At 35.8% G+C, this 24,298-nt stretch overlaps 1 protein-coding gene across 5 annotated transcripts in view; it reads right to left on the bottom strand.

The window, feature by feature from the left end:
* FAT1 (FAT atypical cadherin 1) overlaps window positions 1-24,298 on the bottom strand; it is a 101,249-nt gene that overhangs the window by 37,562 nt on the left and 39,389 nt on the right. For 3 of the 5 annotated variants that reach the window (XR_008483994.1, XM_054290683.1, XM_054290699.1), the window contains exons 4-8: window positions 12,735-12,796; window positions 9,636-9,965; window positions 8,916-9,126; window positions 6,674-6,742; window positions 4,566-4,705 (exon numbers count right to left, since the gene is read on the bottom strand). Coding sequence is in view for 4 of the 5 variants with exons in the window: in XM_054290683.1 (XP_054146658.1) it covers window positions 4,566-4,705; window positions 6,674-6,742; window positions 8,916-9,126; window positions 9,636-9,965; window positions 12,735-12,796 (812 nt within the window). In the remaining variant the exon portion in view is untranslated. The remainder of the gene's footprint in view (window positions 1-4,565; window positions 4,706-6,673; window positions 6,743-8,915; window positions 9,127-9,635; window positions 9,966-12,734; window positions 12,797-24,298) is intronic. The other 2 variants (XM_054290691.1, XM_054290712.1) reach the window with 1 other exon arrangement.

Here is a 24,298-nt window from a genome sequence, read left to right as displayed (position 1 = left end):
GGGTGCAGGAAAGAGAGCCAGACTCTTCTCAGAGGTGCTCAGTGAAAGGACAAGAGGTGATACCCACAAGCTCCAATAAGAGAAAATACAACTAGACAGAACTATTTTCTCAAGGAGAGTGGTTAAACATCAGTATAAAAGCAAGTCCAAGGGAGAGGTGTTGTGCTAAGTCAACCCAGGCAGTTAGAGCCTGAAAAGTCACTGAAAAACTTGGTCAACTCTGCAGTTTGATCTGCTTTGACCAGGAGTTTTAACTAGAACTCCCGAGTTCTTTCCAATGTGAACTATTAAATAAATATTAAATAAGTTTAGTAAGGAAACCCTATTTTCAATTCAGGAGCTCTTACTGAGGCTAAGTGACAGGTACTAGATGTGCAATTACCTTTTAATTGTAAGAGGACCAAATTTTCATGTAAACTGTTAAGACCTTGAAGTTAAATGGAAAGCACTTGCAGAAAGAATTGTGAGTGCAGTTTTAAAGACCCATACAGAAAAATATGGTTTAGTGTGCCTGAACACATGAAGAACTTGCGTTATTCTAACATAACATGCAGTATAAAATAAAACTAGCTTTTGAACATTTCTCAATCAAATGACAAGATTCAATTCAAATGAAATATGCTAATATTATCTTTTAAGAAAGAGTTGCACATTAAAGAGGCACAATATAGAAAAGCTTAACATCAGCATACCGCAACATGATCTTTGAAAAAAATGCTCTGGAACTAAAGAAACTTCATTTATTTTGCAAAAATATGCAAGGGCTGTGTTGCACAGCTGCCTTCTGCCCACAGATCCCACTGAGAGCAATGTACACTGGTTATAAGAGAACAAAGCAGGATTACTTTGAGGAAGGACTTAAAATCTATTAATAATCTGACAGGTGAAACCTAAATTTGCATAGGGATGTACTGATTGCTACTAAGAAGTGGTATGTGCCATTGACAAAGCATACTCAATGTGCACTATTTAAACATAATGTTTAGATTTTAGGTTACTTTAATATCATTTTTCATTTACTGATTCTGTGTGGAGTTTAAAATCTACTCCTGTCCCATAATTACATTACAGTTACATTGACATGTTTATATAATTTTCATAAATAAAAAGTTGTATTATCCAGAGATGATATAACTTCATTCCAGCTCTGTCTCTGTAGAGCAATGTAATTGCAGGCAAAATTACAAGCAAAGACGTAGCAAATGAAGATTATTCTATACTTCATTCCCAAAGTATCAGGTCCATATATATTTTGCAAAAAAGTAACATTAAATATTCTGTAATAGCAAAGCAATAGGTAAAATACTGCAATTAGCTGTAAGCCATCTGAAATATTACTTTCAATGAAAGAAATTGATATATATAGCAATGACTGCAAGTGGCTATAGCTAGAAACAGGACAATTTCTTTTGGTTTTCCCCCAAAAATCAATTCAATAGTTCATTTATCACTACTTAGAGCCTGTGAATCACATTTTCTGCTTCAGTACATAGGTACGCTGACTTGTGGGATTTAGTTCTTTAGTTTCTGTATTTTTATTTTATTTTTAATCATAATCCTTCCAAGCCTGGCACTAGTCTTTTCTACCATCATGTCAAACACCACTACTGTAGGCCTGGAATTTGTTTGCCCTTGTTTTGCCTCATGCATTTGGCATTTAGATGCATGCAAAATTCTAATAGACTCCACGCCTACTATGGCTTTATTTTTCAAAAAAGCTATTTAACTGAAGTCCTCAAAGAGTCAAGTGCTCTACAGATGTTAATGGCCCGAGGCCAGCAAATGCCTTCCAGTTTAAAGTCAGATTCAATACACTGCTTTTACACAGTAAGGTTTCCATTTCTTGTGCCCCTCCCCAATTTCTTGCAAATGCCATTTCCTTTTTCAAATTTAATGTAAAATTACTTACTCTGCTGTTAATCAAGATCTGTTAAATTGGTTATATCCAGTGTTTATAGCAATTACTTTGTAAGCTAAAAGCTCTGTGTGGCATATTGTTGTTCCTCATATATTCACTCAGAATTCCTTTTGCCTGTCACTCCATTTTAACTGTTCATCAGCTCTTAGAAGAATCCAATGCCACATCAGCACTTAAACTTCAATCATGAGTATTTTTGCAGTGAGTAATGGAGTTTACACACTGTCAGCCATAAATCACACCTTCAAATTTGATTTTGTATCAACATTTTTAACCCCCTAATTTAAGCCTGATCTGAAATGCATCTTTTGAGGGATAGTCCTGAGGGTTATTTTAACAGACTAGTGCATTTGGGTGGGCCAGGAGTTATGGGGGACATAAGAGAATCAATTAAAATCAGGATCATACACCAACAGTTGCAGAGTTTGAACTAATCCACACTCCTCAATCTAATAGACCACACTGAGATTCCAACAACAACAGTATAACTTGTGCTTATCCCATGAGTAGGGCAAAAGAAAGACAAGGCAAAGGAAGCCTTTGTGCTTGTTTGTAACAGAAACCACAGTCTCTGATCCTGCCAAGCCTGAGAGAGGAAGAGAAAGACATGAAAAACAATCACAGAAAAAGCAATCACAGAAATTACAAATGTGAGACTACTACTCCAGTTCTTCTGGAGAAGAGTGCTGTGGGGTAAATGTTTATAATGATCACTTAGCTTTATAAAATGTTAAAATAACAAATTCCTTTAAGGAACAAAAAGTACACTGTGCATTCCCTAAGAAGAACTAAATGAATCACATAACTCAGAGGAAAAGAAGGGGTGAGGGTTAAAGTAATTTTCTGACCTTCCCATTCTTGGTTGTTCTAAAAGACAACGCAGATTATGGTTCAACTGTGACAGCTCAGGACATGTGCATAAATTCAGCTACGCCAGCAGCAGCACTGGACAGGCTATCTGCATTCACCAAGGCCCTATAATATTAAGCCTTGCCTAGTCCCCAGGCTACCCCAACACCCTGTATGATGGCATCTTTGAATGCATTTTCGGTAGTGGGAGGGAAAGTGTGTATGGAAAAGCCTCTTGCTGTCATTTTGAATGTTAGTTGAATTTGTGTTTCCTCTATTTTTTTGTCCTGAGAAATTCCTGCCTTCTCTCCAGCATTCTGTAATCACTAGAAGGGAACCTGCTCAATATTTTTACTACAAGTAGGCGAATTTAATAAATTTACAGCAGGATTCTCCAAACTGTTTATGGTGGTTATCAGCACCAGAGGCAATGGCACCACAGCTATGACTGCAGAAAGCTCCTACTGGGAAACATGTTGCTGTCTTCGAAGATTCATGGTCTAGAAAAATCACTCACAATTGTCACCTCTTAAGGCATTTCTGAAAGGAAATTGCTAAACTTGGTCACCTTCGACTATCAAATTTACTCTATTTGACCTATCAAGCCTCCAGACATGCAGTCAGTTCAATAAAGATTCTGTTTAAAATCCTTAACATTGACAAAAAACATCTTCTGCCTAAAAGCAGAAGACAACATACAGGACATTAGAAAAGATTACAGAAAAACATATGCACTGCACAGAAGCTGAACAAGAAGAAATTGTATTTGTAGCACAGATCTCCATGTACAGAAAAGACAGCAGCAACCCACTTATTGCTCTTTGAGTGCCTGAAGGGAAGGTCAATGATAGGGGTAGGTAATACAGACACATCACTGCCAAGCCCAACAGTCTTTAATCAGTAAATAAAGCCTTTCCTTTCTATCTGGAAGAAAAGAGAAGCTCCTCTATAATCATGGCTCTACTCACACCAACCTCAGCTAAGCTGTATTCTCAAATATATTCAGGTTCTGGGGAAAGACACTAGATGGGAAAAGCAGGTGGGATATACATCATAAACTACTTTACTATGAATTAGACAATACTGTCACAAAAGGGTTCTGCAGCTTCAAGTGAACTTATTAGTCCAACTGCAAAGAATTGCCACCATCAGAGAGAGCTTTAGTAAAAAGGTAATTTTAAAACATTGGTTTGTATGAGGTTGCTGCTTTTTTGGAGATTGCTAAACAATCTCTACTTTCACCAAAACTAAAATAAAGTATTTGGGAGAATAAAAACAGATGTTATAATCTAAACCTTGTTTCTATATGTACACTATGCAGAAAAAGCAGCTTAGTTTCTTGGATATTGCACAACTGGTCATCCACAGATCTTCCAGGGGGAGGGGAACCACAAAATTTTAAAATGTTTGTCTTTAAATTTCAAGTACAGTAATCACTTCATGTAGTGATTTTGGAGAAGTTTGTAAAGAGGAGCAATTCAGATGTGTAGTATAAATCCTTTTCTTGTAAGAGAGTCATGTCTGCAGGGGCTTAGTTTCTGTTCTCATTTATTTAGCTGCAGGAACATGTTATAACTTAAAAACTCTTGGTTCAGACTACACTATAGTAACACGCCACCTTTACACCTAAGCCACCCAACAACATGGGTCAGTGAATATCAGAATTCACTTCTATTTTAGACAAAGTCCCTAAGTTCATTGCCTAGGATTAAAAACATGGTGAGAAGAAAACCCAACAGCTTCCCCACCCTCCAGCTACATACTCTTTTTATAAGTGCTTAATCAGAAAGTTTGTTACCTGAGTGCTGATAGATCTGGTTCCATCTGTTGCTTCTACTGTCAAGTTGTAATTTGATTTCTGTTCTGCATCAAGGGGTCTTGCAACAATGATAGTTCCTGTGCCCTTGTCCACATCAAATCGACTGTCATAGTTGCCACCTTGTTCAGGAAATTGTGAGAGGGAGAAGTTAATAAAATGCATTATTGTATCATCGTTTTTATGTATGATCATGTTCTGTCTTCCAATGCTTAATGAAGGTGGAAATATATATACACATATATTTTTACATACATTTAGTTTAAATACTTTAGGTTTTTTTCCTGGTAACCTGATATGCTGCTAATAGATATTTAAAACTGAGTAGTTTTGGACAAAGCTGACTTGCCCAGCTCATGGGAAGTCATCAGGGACATTCTTATTAGCAAGATTCACTACTTATAAAAAAAACCCAAAACCATGGAATTTAATGATTCCATACAGCAGGAAATTGAGAATTACTGCCCCAAATGCAAGTTTCCTTTGGGCAGATTATCAGCTAATAAGTGAAAAACATACTTTTTATCAAAATACATTAAAATCCCATTTGACATACAGTCAAATTTTTGTCTTTCGGATCAGAATACATATTTTTATATTCATATGTGATTATAGATAAGGCTGAAAAAGCTGCAGTACCTCCAAAGGATTATCATCTTAATGTTGAGCATCTAAGGAATTACTATCTCAGTCTTACTGAGATAGAATAGTACTAAATGTTTAAATGTCCAATGTTTAAATATGGTCAAGTTCCTTTTCTGAAACTAATTATCTTAATTTCCCTTGTGAAACTTTCAAATTACTCTTTGAAATATAGTTAAATAACTGTGTAGATCAATAGCTACACTCAGTTGTTTAAACATTTAATTGATCATCATCTTGCCACTTGGAGCAGACTGCCCTGAGAATGCAATGTCCATTAAGTCCAAATACTATTAGTGATGATGAATACTGCCATTTAACTACAATTGCTTTAGACCTCTCAATAAAGTGCCTAAAATGGAAGAATCAATTCTTATTTTGGTCAAGCCAGTGCTAGATATGGCAAACCAATTTTTCCTAATTATGGGCATGTGTTTTTCTAATTATATTTTACAAGGCTAGCAGATAGCATTCAGATATCATCTGAGTGCTTTTTTTCCTTTAGCAAGATTATACATGCTAAGCTTTGCAAATCACTAAATGCGTTTTATGAAAAGCCAAGCTTAGAAGTGAGAGAGTGAAGTTCCAAAGGTTGCAAATTTGAACTTAGTCCAAGAAAAAAACAGTAAATACTGAAATGAGCCCCCATTCACATGTAAAAAGGATTTCACTTTTAGAAGGTTCCACTGCATGACAAACATATCAGTTTAGGAAAGATGGGCTGGATTCTGCTTCACTGGATTTGAGATATTTGGTAATGACCAACATCACATAATTTTTCTAGTTCAATTGAAAGCCAACTCCTCTTACTGGCCCAGCAGCAGTTTCTGAATCACTCAAACGGATAGAAACTGGACATGACGAAAGGCAGCAGCTTTTTTCTCAACAGATGAATTTTTTTAATGGTCTTTGTGTAGTATGCCAGTTTTAGAAGATGAATCTAGTTTTTCCTTTCTAGTTTTTCCTTTCCTTTCCTTTCAGCTGGCAGGCAAAACCATTTTCTCAGATGTCTCAATGAAGTTCTCTACATTTTAAGGGAAGAGTAAAGTGAATGAGCATGAATTGGTTCAGTCAGTTTTCCTGACACAAGGACAAGCTCTCTAACCAACATTTTTCCCTTCCTTACCAAGAAAATCACCAGGGCCTTGCCTGTATTTGTAGTAGCAATGATTTCTGGCGATCCGCTGAAGCAGAACTCAACCCAAACTTCTGCATCTAGTACACTGGAAGTGTAACAGCAACAATTTTGGCCAAAGCCAAAACTGGATGCTCAGAATTGATGCTGTATAAATGTAATGATGACAAAACAAAACAAAAACGAACCTGTCACAAATGCAACCGTGAGCACTTTGATTTCCGAAGGGTTAATAAAATAAATAGTTTATAAATGTACGCTTTCATTTCAGATCTCATAATCTGGTAATAAATTATGTGATCTCAGCAGATACCTTCTGCTGTACAGTTCAGGTCACAAGCCATCTGTAAGATGTGAAATACTTCACTAGCAAGCTTGTCTCCTGGCTCAGCCAAAAAGAAAGAAAGCATGGAAAGCAAGCACAGAACACAAAGGAAAGCTGTCAATCAAATTCATTCATGCTATTAGAAACAGTAAAAGAGGGTGGTAAAGTGACCACCTGTAAGAGTAGCTCATAACTTCACAATATGATCATATATCAAATTTTCCAAAACACTTTTACTAAGAAAACAGTCAAAATAAAATGGTTTATTTAACAATGCTTGGACAAGTTATGCTCTTTCCCCATGGAGTTTTCTGTATATGTCTTTCTAAAAAGAGCAGGAAAAGATCATTCATTTTCTGCATTAGGCATACAATAAAAATATGTAAATGTCCAACTGTGCTGCACACTTAGAAGGAGCAGATCAAAATAATACTATCAATTAGAATTCTATTCAGTTGTACACACTGTTCACAGTGCATAACAACTGAGGCACGCTAAGAACAATAGGAAAGTACATCCCCAATTTAATTAACAAATTTTGCTAATAAAAGGCTCCAGAAAAAAATCACTGCTGTAATGTGCTCAGATTCCAAGAAGCCTCTGAGGCCTATTCTGTCTACTCTCTCTCATCTCCATGAACTGCTCACCTTTCTCTGACAATGTCACTTTCTTAACCTTTCCTTTAATGGACTCATTTCGGTCCACAGATATTTGTTTGCTATGGATTCCCTAATTCGAATTGGAATACCTTCTCATTTCTCCTGCTCACTTATTTTTATACTTTCTGCTTTTCTACTCCCACATCCCTGAGTGTGTTTGGGAGAAAAATGAAAAAGTAGCCTCAGTTCCAAAATACATCGAATGCAGAACTTTGCTCCTAGAAGAATGCAAGAAAGCATCCTCAACTTTTTAGTCCCTCTAGAGAGTTATACAGATCTAGGTTTGTCTAAACACCAACACTTTTTATCCATTATAATCTATTTGGACAGGAACTTTTTTTTTTCAAGAATACATTTAAAAGAACCATTTAAAAAATTACATTGTAATTCTGTAAGTATTTAATGCATTGGCAATGATTATCACTATCATCACAGATTATTCATGCATGAAGCATGATTTCATGATTTTAGGGAAGAATTGTATCTGTTTGGATGTGCTTGAAAATTTTTTGAAATTTGGCATTTGTATATTCCTGCTACTTGTGCTAGTTTCATATTTTTAACTGTTGTTGTTCTCAGTACACCTCAGGAAATATATACCACCAAAACAGATGTTTAAAATACTTAAATTATTGAGAAATAAATTAAAATAATAAATTAACTTAAAATATGCTCTTCCCAGCAGCTTAACATCATAATAATGGCTAAAGTTTTCAGTAGTAGCTAAGATCAAAAAAGATCCTTCTCTTGTGAATGTAGTAGAAAAATCACAAGTCTATCAAAAATCTGGCAGACTAAGAGAAAGAGTTCACTTAAGACTAGAAGCAGTTCATTACAAGGCACCTCTCCTGAAACAAAGCTATGCCATTCTCCTTGATTCTAACACACTTAGCACACAACAGAACTTGGGTTGACTATCAGCTACACAGTCAACACTCTGTGTATTACTGGTGCTCCTAAGTCTAGTGACTAAGTCTGAACTTCAAACAGGTACTATTAATTTTGTTACCATGACATCAACATGTAGTCATATTACTGGTTAGAAATCCCCTTTCAATAGTGGAGGTTAAGATATGATTTAGTAGAAAGAATAAGTACAAGAAGAAGATTGCTGGGGTTAGGAACATTGCAAGCTTTCCTTTTAGTACTGAATCAAAGGACAGCAAACCGAGAAGCAGCCCAGAGGAGAAGAAATCCATGTGAACAGTAAAATTTCTTTTTGAGCGTACTATCCTGCTTTGCAGAAAACTAGCCTCTTACTTCCTTTCCTATCATACAGTCTATGAGATTGACTTCATTAGTTTTCATTGAAGTGACTCGATATTCAGAAATAAATTTTAAAACTGCAACACAGCAGATATTTTGCAACTTAATTTTAATCTTTGATACAGAGTGGCACTGATAAAAATTAAATAATTTTGACTTATAAAATCCACATTTGCACTTAAGGAATGTCAAAACCTTGCATTATTTATTTGGAGAGTGATTAAAATCAAGCTGCAATGAGCCCTCCAGTATCTCAGACTCCATGCATTTGTTTCTAATAATAAAGGCCCTTAAGGCATCCTTACCCGTTATGTCAAACCAAAGTGGTGTTCCAAGAGGTTCAACAGCTATTACACCAATCATGTGAGCAACTGGGTCACTTTCCATCACCGTAAAAGAAAAAAATGATTCCTCAAAATAAATAGGCTCTGTGGGTGGGACGGGCTTTGGAATCCATTCTATGTGAAGCCGCGTAGTCGAAGATTTTTGTGGGCGACCATTATCTACAGCTTTAATCTGCGAAACAGACACATCTTTTAGGCCACAGGATCACATAAATCATTATGTCACATAAATAGAAAGCAGTAATAAGCTCCAAGCATGTTTGCTCGTGTGAGATATTTCCACAAAGGTTAAGTGTCTCTCAAAGTGCCACTTGCCCTTCATTATCTGGGCAGTAAATGGAGAAAAAGTATGCAGCACCTGATAGCAGCACAAACTGTTACCATAAATTCACTTTTATTTTGCTTTCTTCCTGAAGGTGAGTCAAACTGACTGCTTATGTTCCCTCATCACATAAATTATCTGCCAAGTTCTGGGAAAGAACGGCAGTTCTTAATACACAATACAAACATCTCAAATCATCCCTCAATAAAAACCAAACAAACACACAAAACAATACTTCTGGATTTGTAGAAGCTTTCTTCCCTCAGATACTGCAGTCACTCACCTGACAGCTACTGAATATGAAATGAACAGATAAAAGAACACGTTACATATTCATGATATACAGGATTTTCACTCACTGAAAGGATATCGTAGTCCCTTGCTGCAGAAAACTTCTTTGATGAAACCACTCCAGTTTTCGGTTCAATAAAGAATTTGCCATGTTCATCACCATCTTCAATGCTGTAGGAGATCTCTGCATTGGGGCCTTCATCTTTATCTGCAGCAATAACTCGATAGATTGGCTCTCTCCTGGCAGCTCTCTCTCGCTCAGGCTTACCACGCTCCGGAAGCCGAATTTTGTAGAATTTTTGCAAGAATTGTGGCTTGTTGTCATTCTCATCTAAGACCTTCACAATCACCCGTGCAATTGTTGATTTTGCAGGCGTACCGTTGTCTGTTACTGTTACCTGTTTTTATTAACAAGGGTAAAGTTAGAGCTTCCAACAATGCTCCTCCATAAATGAGGTTTTCCTACAGCTGCCTAAACAACTGTACAGTTATCCCCTAACTTCAGTTAAAGCACTTGCTGAAAGCTATTAAGTATTTACAAAAGGTACTCAAAAGTATATTCAACTATTATCCTAATATTTTGACACGTTTAATGCAACATGAAACGCAAATATTCATCTCTAACAGATGATGATGGTGATTTCCACATATTTGAATATCTGTTCCCTTTAGGACTTGTAATGGAACACCACCACATACCTTTCAGTTCACAAAAAAAAACCCAACCATACCCAATGAGAAAATCAAAGCATATCCCAAATGAGGATATTACAAGGCGAATGGGATAATATGTCAATTAACTTAAAATTAGCATTTCCCTGAACCAAGCAAATAACAAAGGCAAATTTGAGAAACATCTATTTGAATGCAACATCAGTTTTGAAGGCATTACTGACAACCAAGAGTACACTAAGATATGAGAGAATAACATGAAGCAAACCTAAAATAACTGCATAAGAAAGTGTGAATTGGAACTCAAAAAACACAAACTGGGAATAAAAAAATGGGGCATGTTAGTTACTATTATGTAAGCAGAAGTTCAATCAAAGATCAAATTTAATACTGAAAAGGAATAAAACCACCAACCCATCTGGTCAACATTTCAATGCTCAATTAATTAGCTTAATTAGCACTTGGGTCTGTCCACCAATCTGTGCATTTCCAGCTTTCTTAATGAGACAGAGTAAAGATCCATTCTGAATTAGGTGAACCTATGATCAGAGTTGTAAACATAAAACTAACACATGGGAAAACTGCTACTTTAGGCCAGGCTGTCTGTCAGTATTGCTCTGTAGTTAAGAGCTCTTCTGTCACATACTTCACAGACTTTTAGTTAAAACTTTCGCAACCAGTTGGGATTCAAAATTAACAAAAAACAAAGAATTATAAATTACACCAGTAGGCAATAAACAATGTTCCAAACTAAAGAGCAATGAGCTTAAGTTGCTATTTTATACAGAATAATGAAAGCAGGAGGATATAGGTACCGTTACGTGACATTGTAGTCCTAAAAATAAACTTTCTGAGTTCTGTACATGTTAGCTTAAGGTTATAAAGTTAATTAAAATTAAATTAGCATGACTGCAAGCAGACAACTGCCCATAACATTACACCATGAGTGTGATTTCTGGCATAAGTTTTGGCCCAGAACAAGTAGCACACACACATGTTGTTTAGCTGCAGCCTGAGAATTCACACAATTCAGACAGAATTTTCAATATGTGGTCACCCTGTTTCAGGGATAAGGTGTAAGCAATCAAAGCCATATGGGCCATGTCGCCTCAGGATCAGAAAACAATCCACAGCTCATTTTATTTACTGAATAAATCTAATTTTAAAAATACAGTATAATATATGGAAAAGTAAAAATCATGATTTAGCAATTTTACAACCAATATACATAGCAGTGGTCAAGAAATAAGACATAATGGACATGAAGTGTTTTGGGAAACTGAGACAACCCGATCTGAGGAGGCAAATTGGAAAAGAGAATTATATAATTACTTTAAAATATACAGGAATATTATGTCTAGTACTATATCAGATTTGCCATTTAATTAATTTTGTTACTATTACTTCTAGAAACACACTGCTACTTAGGTACAAAGCATTCTTTTCAAAGATGATACAGAAATTAAAATAATGATTAAAAAAATTGGTCCAACAGCTGCATTAATCCAGCTCACACTGCACCAAAGGGATACAAAAGGCCCAGGAAGACTGCACATATACGGCAATTACGCAAAAGGATAGTTTGTGCTATCAGAGAATAAATACATTAATCTCCACGCCTCTGCAGTCATTTGTCTCCTATTGGAACACCTTTCTAAGGATTTCACAAGTTTTGAGTAAGTCTAGAGGTGCTTCTCTGTCTTTAACATTAATTTGGCCAACTCCCATTGCAGTTTTGTATCTGTCATCCAGGACAAGAGACACAATAAACATTCCAGATAAATCTTAGGACATAAGGATCACTGTGAATATTAAGTCTTCATTACAGGAGAAGTACCACACCGTTACACTGCTTGACAACATTGTGAAACTGGATGACAAAGTTCTCTATGCGTTTTCCTTTCAGGTCGTTTGACAGAGAATGACAAAAGTTCTTAAATAAACTCCAGGCAATTAATTAATGTAGTTAAATAAAAGCATTATGTCTCAAGTTTCATGCTCTTGGATTCGGGCTCTACAATGCATGTCTTGCAACTGATGAGACTGGTAAAAATGTTATGCAGAAAAATAAGGCTACCCATATACTATCCTCTTGTATTCTCTGTATTACAAAAACATTCTGCACTTCTTTTGCAGAAGCCTATACTCAGCAAAAGTTAGGCTGAAATAGCTATTCCAATAATTACACAGGAAGATAAAAAGAGGAATCACACTCCTTTTAACAATCACGCCTTTGTACCATTTGAATGTAAATCTTTGTTTTGAGATACAGAAAAAAAATTGCATTCAATCTGTACCTTTACTCTTTTTCAGCAAAAAAGCCTCAACACAGTTTTTATAAGATAGGTGGTTATCTGCATTGCAACATAATGAACACAGAAGGAAATTACTTCTGAATTCCAGTTTTTTTAATTCTTCATGGCAAACTTAATTCTCTGTAAAAGAGCAATGAACTTACAGTCACTGTTTTTCGGCAATCTAAATAAATTATTTACCTCCAGTATGTGCTCTCCCTGCTGCTCTCGATCTAGTTTTCTGGCTGTGGTTGTAATTAGCCCTGCAAATGTAAGAGAATAATTAATCAGATCCTGCAAGAAAATCATCTGAATGAAGGTTAGGTTAAATCAGCAGTTACTGGTATTCTCAATATCAATTTCTTCTTAGGTGGCCACTTCCATTTTTGTAGAATTTATGCTTTCATTAAGGGAAGGGGTGAGGTGTTTCCAATCCTTAAAAGCTGTGAAAATATTCTTTGCAATTTGAAAACTAAGCTGTTTTAACACTTAAGACAAACACAGTTCAGTGTTCCAACACACCTGTGTGTGTGTTATGTTTCTGACAGAGTAATGAATGCAATTCTCCCACATGAAATCTTGTTTTCAAATGCCTTTTTCAAAGGGTGCTGAGGGACATTATCTGAATTAATTACCTATCTCTTGTGGAGAAACACCTATCTGTAATATCAGTGATAAAGGCAAAAGAAGGATAACCTGAAGAGATGCAATAATAATAGAAAAAATAGAGCAATTTGTTCACTTAATTTCACAATGACAAGCAGTCAAACAGTTGGTGTTGACAATAGCAGAGAAGAACCACAAGTTTTTGATGCATGATGCTACATTCTATCACAAGACTCTGATACACTCCTGATGCAAGATTAGGAAGGCATGATGGTTTTTCTTTAAATGAAGGAAATCAAAGAGTAAGAAGTAACAAAAAGACAGTAAAACTCAATACAGAAGGATCTTATGTGAGTTCATTCTCCCTAACAGTTAGTTCAGAATTTTAACTATTGAGTTTCACAAAAAGTAAACTTGCTCAACTCTCAGTTATAGCAGAATGATTTGCTGTTGGGGGAGTTAACTGTGCAATGGGTGCAGCTACATGAGAATTCAGTTTCTTTACTGCACAAAAGCAAAGAAAGACATTAACATTTTCAGAGGTACAAGTTGGCCCCACAAATACCATTGCTGTGTTCACATGGGACTGAGCCTGTGCTAGTGAATCTTGCTAGACCCAACCTGGCCTTTCATGAAGCAAACTCCAAGGTTTGGATTTGCCCAGCTTAAGCAACCACTAAGCAAAACATCCCATATTCTCTGAAGCAGCAACACAGAGGAAAATGCAATGCCAGAAGACATTTTATGCAACTATCTCAGCTTTTGTGAGAGGAAAGCATTGCCACCTTGATCCATAATGTCAAACTGGAAAACAGAAAAGCAATTACCCAATGAAGAATGAAATATAACAAAATAAAGTGGCACACTTCATGTTCCATTTTTTAACTACAGAGTGAGATTTTATTAATATGACCTTATATAAGGAAAATTAAAATCCACTTAAAAAGTTTTCAAAGCTTGTCTGCTACAATAAAAAAGCCTTCAATTTTCTCTCAGCTGATAAAAAGCAGAGTTTGTAAGAAAAGCAATCAAGACTTCAATTTCACTTAAAAGAGAAAGGCCAAGAGAAACAGGACTGTATACCACAGGTGCATAGCTACTCAGTGCTTCTGACAAAAACAGCTGTAGTCTACTTATACCAACAATACAGACAGCTCACACTAAATAATATGAACAAAACCTATATAAGGCGATATTACAGCTGTCAACTGTTCAAACAACTATCCTGCAAAAAAACAGACAGTGCAAATAACAGCTGTTCCAATTATGGTCAAATCTGCCCTTGTTTTTCCTGCAATTTTGTTTGCCATCATATCAAATGTATTATTTATCTAGTATTCTTGACAATGATATGTCATCTTCTCCTGCTTTATTTTTATGCTTTTACAGCACATAGAAGATATGTTTGTTATTGTTAGGATATATCTTTTGGTATTATGAATTGTCCATTGTTACAAAGAAAGGGGGAATGAAAATTAAAACATACAAAACTCTAAAACAAACAAATCAAACTACAAGGAAAAAGGTTGCATCATTACTGTGAATTTAGGAAGGGGTAAGGGAAGAAAGAGAATATGATGTGACAGTTGTCTATTAACCTTCTTGAGGTAATATGTCCACATGGATATTACAGAGCTGTGAACAATGACAACTGAAAATATTTATTGTCACACATTCTAAAAAGCTTTGCTTTTCTGCCCAAGTCTAGATAACACATTTTCTTTTTACAGGCACTATGGGAAACAGAATAGGACTGTTAATTGGAAGGGCACAAGTGGCACAGCTGCCGCCTCATCTGCTTCCTTACAGCAAAGGGACTTGCAGGTGACTCCAGGAAACACAAGTTCTCCTAAAACCTCTTTCTACTGAGTACCTCTGTAAAAAGCCTTCCCATGAAGCATTAATCTCAAGGCTCACCACAGTTACAAGAGAAAAGGGTAGACTGCAGCACAGCCACTAAAAGCTTTGTTGAACTACTGTTGGACAGCTGAGTTGAAAATGGGGAAAACCGAAAAAAAAACACAGGAAAAATAAAGCAACCTAGCAGAAATACCTCATGATGTTTGCATTTCCATGAATGTTCAACAGTTAGTCTACATCCTCTGAAAATAAGACGACTCTGTCTCTCACAACAGCAGCAAGTAGAGGATTACATGAGATCAGAAAAATGGCATGTTTCAATAGCTTCCTATCCATTTTATTTTTCATCAAGAGCCATGAAGACTGGAGCCACTCCTAAAGATGGCAATTAATACTTGGAGAAAACCAAATATCAATCAAAAGATTTGCTTTAAGCACTCAAAACAAAATTCTACCATGTACCACTACTTTACACACTAATGATTCTTAAAGGAAGTCTGGCTCCAGATAAAATTCCTGCTAATGAAGCTGGTCAATACAACACAAATAGGTAAGCAGAAAAATATCCAGCAAGAACAAAATATACATGCTTTGATCTGTTAAAACTTCCAGTCTTTTCAGCCAAGCATGCCACACTTCTGTTAAAACACTTCAGACCAGTAACAGAAGGGCTTAGTCTTCACCATATATATCCTGTATATTCAGCAGAAATTAATGCCAACAAAGGAAATGTAACACTTCTGGATTTAGAATCACATACACATGCATGACATTCTTTTTATTTAACTCTTTACTGATAGACACTTTCCAAAGTGCAAATTTAGCTTCAGTGAAGTGTCTTGCTTCAGCTTAAGACTATAAAAGGTTTGATTATTGCAATCACTACATTTTTCTATTTTTGCCAGGTTTTTCTATATTACAGAATGTTTAATGCTGCACCAACAGATTTTATCCATTGTTGAAGAGCTTTTCTGAACTACTGCTGTGATAATAAGGTCAAGTGTTCCTATGCACTGTAACTGCCTGTTAAGAGGGTTGGGGACAATCTTTGGACCTAATGTAAGTTAGCTCCCTGCAACAAAAGCCACCACTCTGCTCTTTTCTTAAGTTTTTTTAGATGAAACTCCTTCTATTTTCTGTAACACTTTGTATATATCCTTGCTGTGCCCCTCCCTCTACAAAAATAAATTCATGATCACATTTTTGCACACGCCACATCCCCAAAGGAGTGGCAAGTAAAATATTTCAGTTAAGCTCTGAAGAAGTCTGTAAAACATTCAGTTTTGAAATCTTTGTTATGAGGTGGGGAGAATGTGTTTATTACTGAATGAAATAACAGCATGTGTGAGAAACAGGTCACTTGTGACAAACCATTCTATTTCAAAGCAAAACTGACTCAGAGCATTGTTTTGTAGTCATATTCCTGCATTTTGCTTCTGCCTCCTTTTATCAGCTCCCCTCTCCCAAAACCAACAGGAACAGTAAGCTCCAGGAAGTTACATCACTGACTATTATTTCACCTGAAATCAATGTCACTATGGCAAGATAGGTCAAGCATTCTTGAGAAATGCAAGTTCATAAAAAACATTTCTAAGATAATGAGGAAATGGTATCTCTAGTGAATTGGTGCCATTTTTGTATTTAGTAATATTTAAAAACTTGCCTCATCAGAAACATTTTCAGAACAGCAGCTTAATAATTTAGAGTCTTTGGATAAATCAGAGCTGCTCTGCCTCACTAGCTGGAGAGTGACTAGAATCAACTGAAACTAACTGTAAACATCTGTAACAAATAAAACAAAACAAAATGCACGAGTAGCAAATACAACTCTATTCTCTCTTCATTCCTTATCTGAGTTTACATTCTGGGGATACCTGCTGTCTATTTGATGTCTACCCAAAAACTAAGAGAATTACAGCTGCATTCAGCTAAAACTTACTTCAGATTTCCATTTTAAATAACAGCAAAACAAATATACAGAAATGCAACTGCAACATACAATTATGTAAATCTGAATAAAACTCTACATTTGGAGTAGAAATTAGCACCAGAGATCAGATATTAGCAGGGATCTATTTCACATTGGTTCCCAGCTACATCACATTATCTCTGTTTCTGAAGACTAACACATCAACAATTTTCATTCAATGCCAAAATGACAATATCCTTAAAAAAACCATATAATATTAGGTGGGCATTGTGTTAAGAATTACCTATTAGCAATCTTTATGGCATGGATGATCTCAGTGATGAAAGAAGGGGCATCAGAAAAAGTGGTCTTTGCAAGGGGAGGAGGAAGGCTCAAAGTTTTTATTATTTTGCTGTGTATACATCATGCATCCCCATGCATTTGTGCTGTCACAAACACCTGCAGACTTTCCAACTGCACATTCAGATTGAGAGGATGAAGATTCTGGAGATGGGAAGGAGTTTGCCTCTTAAGACATGGCTAACCCCCACAATGAACCAAAAGACTAAAGCAGATGCCAAGTGTACCATGCTGCCTCCAATGAGTTCGAGCTGATAGACTTGATTTGAATTAGTACAACACTATTTGCAGCGCAGCATACAAAAACAAATACAGTTTCTCTGATATTTGAATGCATTGGCATTGAAGAATTAAGGAAGCAGCTACAAATTTTTTTATCACTAACTTCAACAGATACAGGTCATAAACTAAATATGAGGACATATTTGGTCAATGTGGCTTTTGTCCTCCATGTCAAATGCAAACCATAACTAACCAGCAGAAATGGCTGCTCTGGATTGCATCAGTCAATGATCACTTAAACTCTCAGTTATGATTACTGTAACTTAGTCAATTATTATTTTAGCTCTCATTCCCCCATTTCAACCTCCAAACCAACAAATTACTAGTGAATGTTAAAGAGTTTTCTTTTTTCAACATATTGTTATACCTTCAGATCTGTTTACAAGGTCTTAATACATAAATCAGTTTAAGATTTGAAGGAAGCATGGATTTTAAATTCACACATGGCTGTAATGGTAATCATGTTAACTACTGCATAACACAGCCCAAAAGCACTGAGCAAATTACAGCAAATATTCTGTAAATTGAATACCAATTATGCCTCTTCAAGTGATAGAGATACTGTCTCACTTCAAGGCAGGGTTTCCTACTAATCTTTGTCATTTAAGAAGTAGTGTATCATATCCAATTCAAGACAGCTTTCCCTTCTAGACAGAGGAATATATCTTTCTTTTGTATGACAGACTAAGAAGTTCACAGAAATCAGCAGTTTCCTCCTCATAGAAGTACTAGGTGTGATCAAATCATGTCTCAGACATCTCTCATAATACAGTGAATGTCTCACTGTCTGAAAGATCTCTTATGAGATCATTTTAAACTTCTTCTGCTATCTCAGCACTTTCCAAAATACAAATAAAATAACTGATAAAACAATAATCCATTATTATTTCATCACTTCACACATAAAGACAACTTTTTATTCCGTCTTCTTTCAACTGATTAAAAGTTAACTGTGTTTTACATGTAACATCATACACTCAATGACCATCAGAAAAGGCCCACACTTTCTTTCTGAAGATGTTCAGGTAAGTTTTTGGGAAAACTACAGTCAAACTTTGTTTTCTACATAAGCCAAAAATCCTCTTCATAACCAAACCAAATGAACAGGTTAATAAAAGCAGGTCAATAAAAATTAATAGCAGAGGATTGAAGACGAGATTCCAGCTTTGCAGCTGGCAAAAAAACAACTGTCTTATGAGCCATGTAATGACTAATGATGACTATTATAAGCTACAAAGTCCAACATATCACCACTGTCCTACATCACCATGAAGGCATACTGCTGAGTTAAAAAAGATACAACATAGTGCTAACAAGCTATCATACTGGAGCAAATATATCATAAAGAGACTGAACTTTGGTTTACATAGTCTTAAAGATAATTCCTTAGCAATTTCACTTGCTTTTTATTCCTAAACTCTTCCTTGTTCTACACACCTTAATAACTCTCATCGAAACCAGCGACAGAATTGTCACCAGTAAGTTTCTAATGCTGAAATATGATTGTAAATATACAGTCCCAAGAGAAACTAGGATTATAATTTAAAAGCACCTTAAATGGCTGCAAATGCCTCTTCTGCTCAAGTACAACACTTAAAAGCAATCATTACAGTTCTTTCAACAAAGATCTCAAAAATAGTGCCACTTTCCAAGAAGAATTGAGAGCCTGGGTTCCTCTTTCCATTCTCCTAGGCACATACTCTCTTCTTTAGTTCTGCTGTTGTTTGCTTGCCCTCTCTGGCCTCTTGAATTTTACTTTTTGCTATGCAGTTCTTTAGGTAGAACAAAGATTCATTCTGCCTAGCAGAGTGCACAGCCTGTGGCTAGGAGACTTTCCTGGATTGCCTAAATGCACTTTTGGGGCTAAAGGACTTATTTTCTACTTCATACATAAACTTCCTGATGAGGGTAATTACACAAATGAGTTACAACATCCTAGCTTTAAAAAAATTACAATGGAAACCTACTGCAGTACACCCTGATGAAGTCACTGTTCCCTTTTTGTTAAGTATAGCATGATGGCACTCATCTAGTAGAGTCTTTCACAGTTTTGGTGCCTTTTCCCCTTCAATTCCCATGTATAGCCATTCAAGCAAAAGCCAACAGGACACTCCCACAGTGTACAGACACCTAAGTAAACTCCAGAATGAAAAGTCTGAAACACATTAAGAACTACATTGTGTTTGCTCTTCAGATCACCTTTTCTTTTTACTTAGATATTTCCTTATTCCAGTTTCAAATGCTAGTGCATATGCTCCGGATTTAATCCACAAAAAACGTTGGCACATTTGTCCCAGATGAACACTTCTTGCCCTTTGAATAGTACTCCATGAAAAGTCAAGCAATAATTGAGACCTCAGTCCTACCCAACCCAGGACTGTATCAAACAAGGGGTAACACCCTGTCCATAAGGGCGTATTTGTGCAGCACATTTACTGAAGTACAGTAATATCACAGAATATGCTGAGTTGGAAGGGACACACAGGGATCATCAAGTCCATCTCAGTGTTTATGAGCTTGCTGCTTGTTACCAAGACAGATTGCAAGTTTTGTATACAGCATCAAAAAGTATGGCTAATATTTCATACCATGAGGCACCATGTTTGTCTGTAACCAGGAAATTTAACTACTCAATCCTACTACTATAAAGTATAACTGGAAGGTGCACATCTTTAGTTGAGTCACTTACCTGAACTATTTCAACAGCAAACTGGAATTTGCTGAGCAGAATACTCATTAATCATATTTGTGATCTGAACATGAAGCAATGACAAGCAACTCTCCAAAGATTATTTATGTACAGCATAAGGAAAAAAAATAGTTTTCATAAACAGTACGACAATACGACAAACACGGTACAACTTCAATTTCAACTAAATTTCAAATAAAGTGTAAAATTAGTGTTTATTGATCATATAATTGTAGAAAATTCCACAAATGTATCTAACTAAAAGTAAACCATGTAGTTTTGTATCCTCTAATTAGCCACTGACTACATTATTTTTAGTCTGGATTTACTAACAGTTTTTCTTCTTCCAAAGAGACGTAAGAGAACAAATAAAAGAAATAAATATAGCCTGAACACCACTACCTAACAGTTAAAAGAAATGCTCTCTACATAAATGCTTTCAAGTAATTTTAAAAATAGCTGCCACTATTATAGCAAAATTTCTATATTTGCAGATACTCTCTAAATAGTGTAGAGTGAGTGGAAATGAAAATATTATTAGAAATTTCAGATATTAACCTGTTTTCCCAGTTACAAAAAAGACCTAGCACTTCAAGTGCTTTTAAAAAGACAAATCAAAGTAGCTTTTTGCAGAATTAAACTATTTTTAAAAACATTTGGGCTAATTCTGGTTACATTTTCAGTGAAGAAGAAAATCTGTCCTAGAGACAGTACAATCAAATACTTTACTTTCTCTGCCTGTCACAGGTAAACACTTGAGCTGCTACATACACATCGAGCTGTGTGACATAAGTGAACAATAATTCAGCCTGGCATTGCTTACCAGCTACAGAAGTTACATGAAAGAATTCAACATTTTGATCTTTATTGAATTTTAAATCACATAAGCGTGCAATATACTAACACTGGTTTTATCCCAGTTCCAAAACATTACGTCAATTGGGATTAAAACCCACAAGTAGTTAAACAACAAAGATTTCCTTTGTTAAAACGAAGCCAATACTACTCTGTGGTCACTGACCCTTCATTTCCTTACTAAGTAATTCTCCAGTGTTATCGGAAACCCATGGAAGTTGTTTGCAGCTGTACCCATTTCCCGTTTCACTTCGGTCTCCAAATCAGACAGACCAACAGACAGACACACACACACTCTCCATTAAAGGTTACTGTGTCAAATGCACAGGACACAGTTATGTTCTGAAATGGGCAATTACTCAAAGCTTCTGCTGAATTCCCTAACTAATATCCTTATCTAAATGGACTATCTCCTACACCATAGGATTACTAGTTTTCTCAAAGGTACGGCCATAATATTCTCATAATAAATACCAAACTGCTTCATATATAAATTATGGTTTATATAATATATAAATATTTATAGCTTTACAACACTCCCAATTAGGTCACACAGTTATTTCTATTTTACACCTGCAAAACCTAAGCATGCGAAAAATAACAACTCAAAATTTATTTTGGCATTCTCCTGTCCAAGTTGTGAACTCAAGTCTAGTTTTCAGAGGTATGCATCAGTTTCATACCAGGTTTCATTAAAAGCATAGAAAGTTATACTTTTGTGCCAAAAGCATTTCTGCCAATCTGAAACAAAATTGTTATATGGCACAATATTCGGTACCTCTCTTCCTCATTTGCTATTATTGCTTTAAATTTCTGAGGTAAGGCATGACTTGTCAAGAAAGTGTTTTATTGCTACCCAGCCCTGATTCCCTCCCCAAGCCAAATCTGGTTGGCACAACAAATATAACACAAGTCCTAGGGAAGTGGAAAGAAGCATACTAATTGGGCAAAAGTTCAGAAATTATTTCTAGCCTGAATATATGTGCAAGGTAATACAAAAAGATTATAAGGGCCCTATATGGATACCTGGTTAGGATTCAGTTCTCTTGCTCAGTAATGCTAGAGAGAGCTGGAACTCCTTTCTCTAAGCAAATGCAGATTTTGCCCTTCTAGTGTGCCTGCTGCACTTATAAAGCAATATAACCTTCTTTCAGGCCCCTTAACTCAGCAATCTTTGAGATATTAATCATACAGAGCCTGTAACACTGAGCAGCAGCCATATTTAAAAAACATGGCATAGCAAAACTATTTCATCCATATGGAAACTGATACAGAGTTCAGGGAATTCGGTGAGCTTTTTTTGTTAAGAGAGAATTCAGTCTTATGTCTAGTTCTACAGCAATTTAGGAAGTTCTCCCCAGCTCTTCAACTTCCATGTTTTACATATGACTTGCTGAGTTATTGTTAGTCATTTAAAGTTAATACCTTTCTTCTAATTTCACATGATGTTTGCCATCCCACAATTTAAAAAGTAAAGCTAGAAGAAAAATATGAAATGGGAAACAATGATAGGAAAAGAATTTGCTTGACAATGTCATTCTGGGGAACTGTCAGCACACATTTTAAATTGGGGAGCTTGTTTGCAAACCACCCTTACAATTCTTACTGAGTACAACAAAAAGCTCTTATTTCATTCATGTCCCACTCTCCTCAGAGAGAAAGAAATTAAATGGTTTGATTGAAAGCTTTTAGTAAAATTAATACAATAGCTCTTTTAAAGAGGAACTAACAGATCAGTTTCTAAATATATAATTTCTAAATCCAAATATATTAGAAGTTATAAAATCATAATTCATTGACTCATAAATGTACACTTATATGCAATGGTATCATCAGCTACTACCTGTAGATACCATACTAATTATCTGATCCACTTTCTCTAAGAAAGCAATCCTGCTATCAAGTGTCATCCTTCCAACACTTCTCAAAAGCAAAAAAGCAAATTAAGGTATTTTAACATGAAAGGCACAAAGATGAGGAAAACCATAAATTTTTCTACTCAATAGGACTGTGTTCATGTAACATAGAAACATTGAGTGGTTTACTCCAAGCATTAAAATAATCAATTGTATTTTGTAAATACAGACATGGAGTTTACATCTATGATACATGAAACTTTTCAGTTCTACAAGTACCCAAATAGCTCACAAGCAAATAAACCACACCTGCAAGAAACTGAAATAGTACTAAAGCACTATTATACACACCATATGTATTACGTGTGCTTATAAAAGCATTGTATATGTATTTTAAGCTCCAAGGCACCAATCTCAGAACTTGTTTACTGCTATATAATCCTCTGCTGTACATGAGTGTCAGTAAATGTGCGAATCTTTTCTGAGCCTCAGTGCAATAGCTCTAGAGTTAAGTGCTGAGATTAACCACAGAGTCCCAGGACATGTGTTCAGAACTGCCACCAAATCGTGCAACTTCAACCCTTTCCACCTCAATGTATTAACACGAGTTGGAACTTTTCCACTTTGCCAGTTACTTCTGTATTTAATTACAAGCTATGTTGCAAGAAGTTCAGCAGATATAAAGTTGTTATCATAATTTGCAGGTTTGTCTACAGTTGTGCTCCGAGTGAGCATGAAAGTTGTGGAATTAAGTCTCTGTTCCCATTCTTTCTGGCTAATAATATTATGATAACTATTTTTATTCTGGGCAGCTCATATGTACAGCACTTTCTTTTCATTGCATGGGAACTCCAAAGGTAAGCAAAACGTTATTTCATTTGCTTTCATGAAAGACCAAATATGTGTGAAAAGATTACAAAATGTCCTGTGATGTACCTTGCCATATATGCTGTTCCAAAAAGTGAAATAGCGTGTGAATAAAAACTTAGCAGTGTTTCCTTAAGTTATTTTATAATTATTTGAAATATAAAAGACATCTTTAAGTGTCAGTGAAGATTTACTGAAGGGGGTACTTGGAAACAGATTGCAGTAAGAAGCATCAGATGCTCCATAAACCAGTAGCATTTCTGAGAAACTAATCAGTCAGTCAATAGCTCTTGTCATGAAAGAAATCTCTTCTTTTTGTGAATAATGAAGTATATCCTACAAAGATCCATGTCAGCAAGTTTCTAAAAATTCAGGATTATTGCATTAAGACAATTTCAGTCTGGGGCCCACAAAGTTCTAGAAATGCATTAGCTACATCAGGAGAACAGAATGCAGTGTTTCACTTGATATGTGCTACTTG

Source organism: Melozone crissalis, unplaced genomic scaffold (genome assembly GCF_028551555.1).
Source record: "Melozone crissalis strain CALT ecotype California unplaced genomic scaffold, PUWL_Pcris_2 ptg000006l_1, whole genome shotgun sequence".
NCBI classification, from domain to species: Eukaryota; Metazoa; Chordata; class Aves; order Passeriformes; family Passerellidae; genus Melozone; species Melozone crissalis.
Note: the sequence above shows the minus strand (reverse complement) of the source record. Positions and strands in the feature narration are given on the sequence as shown.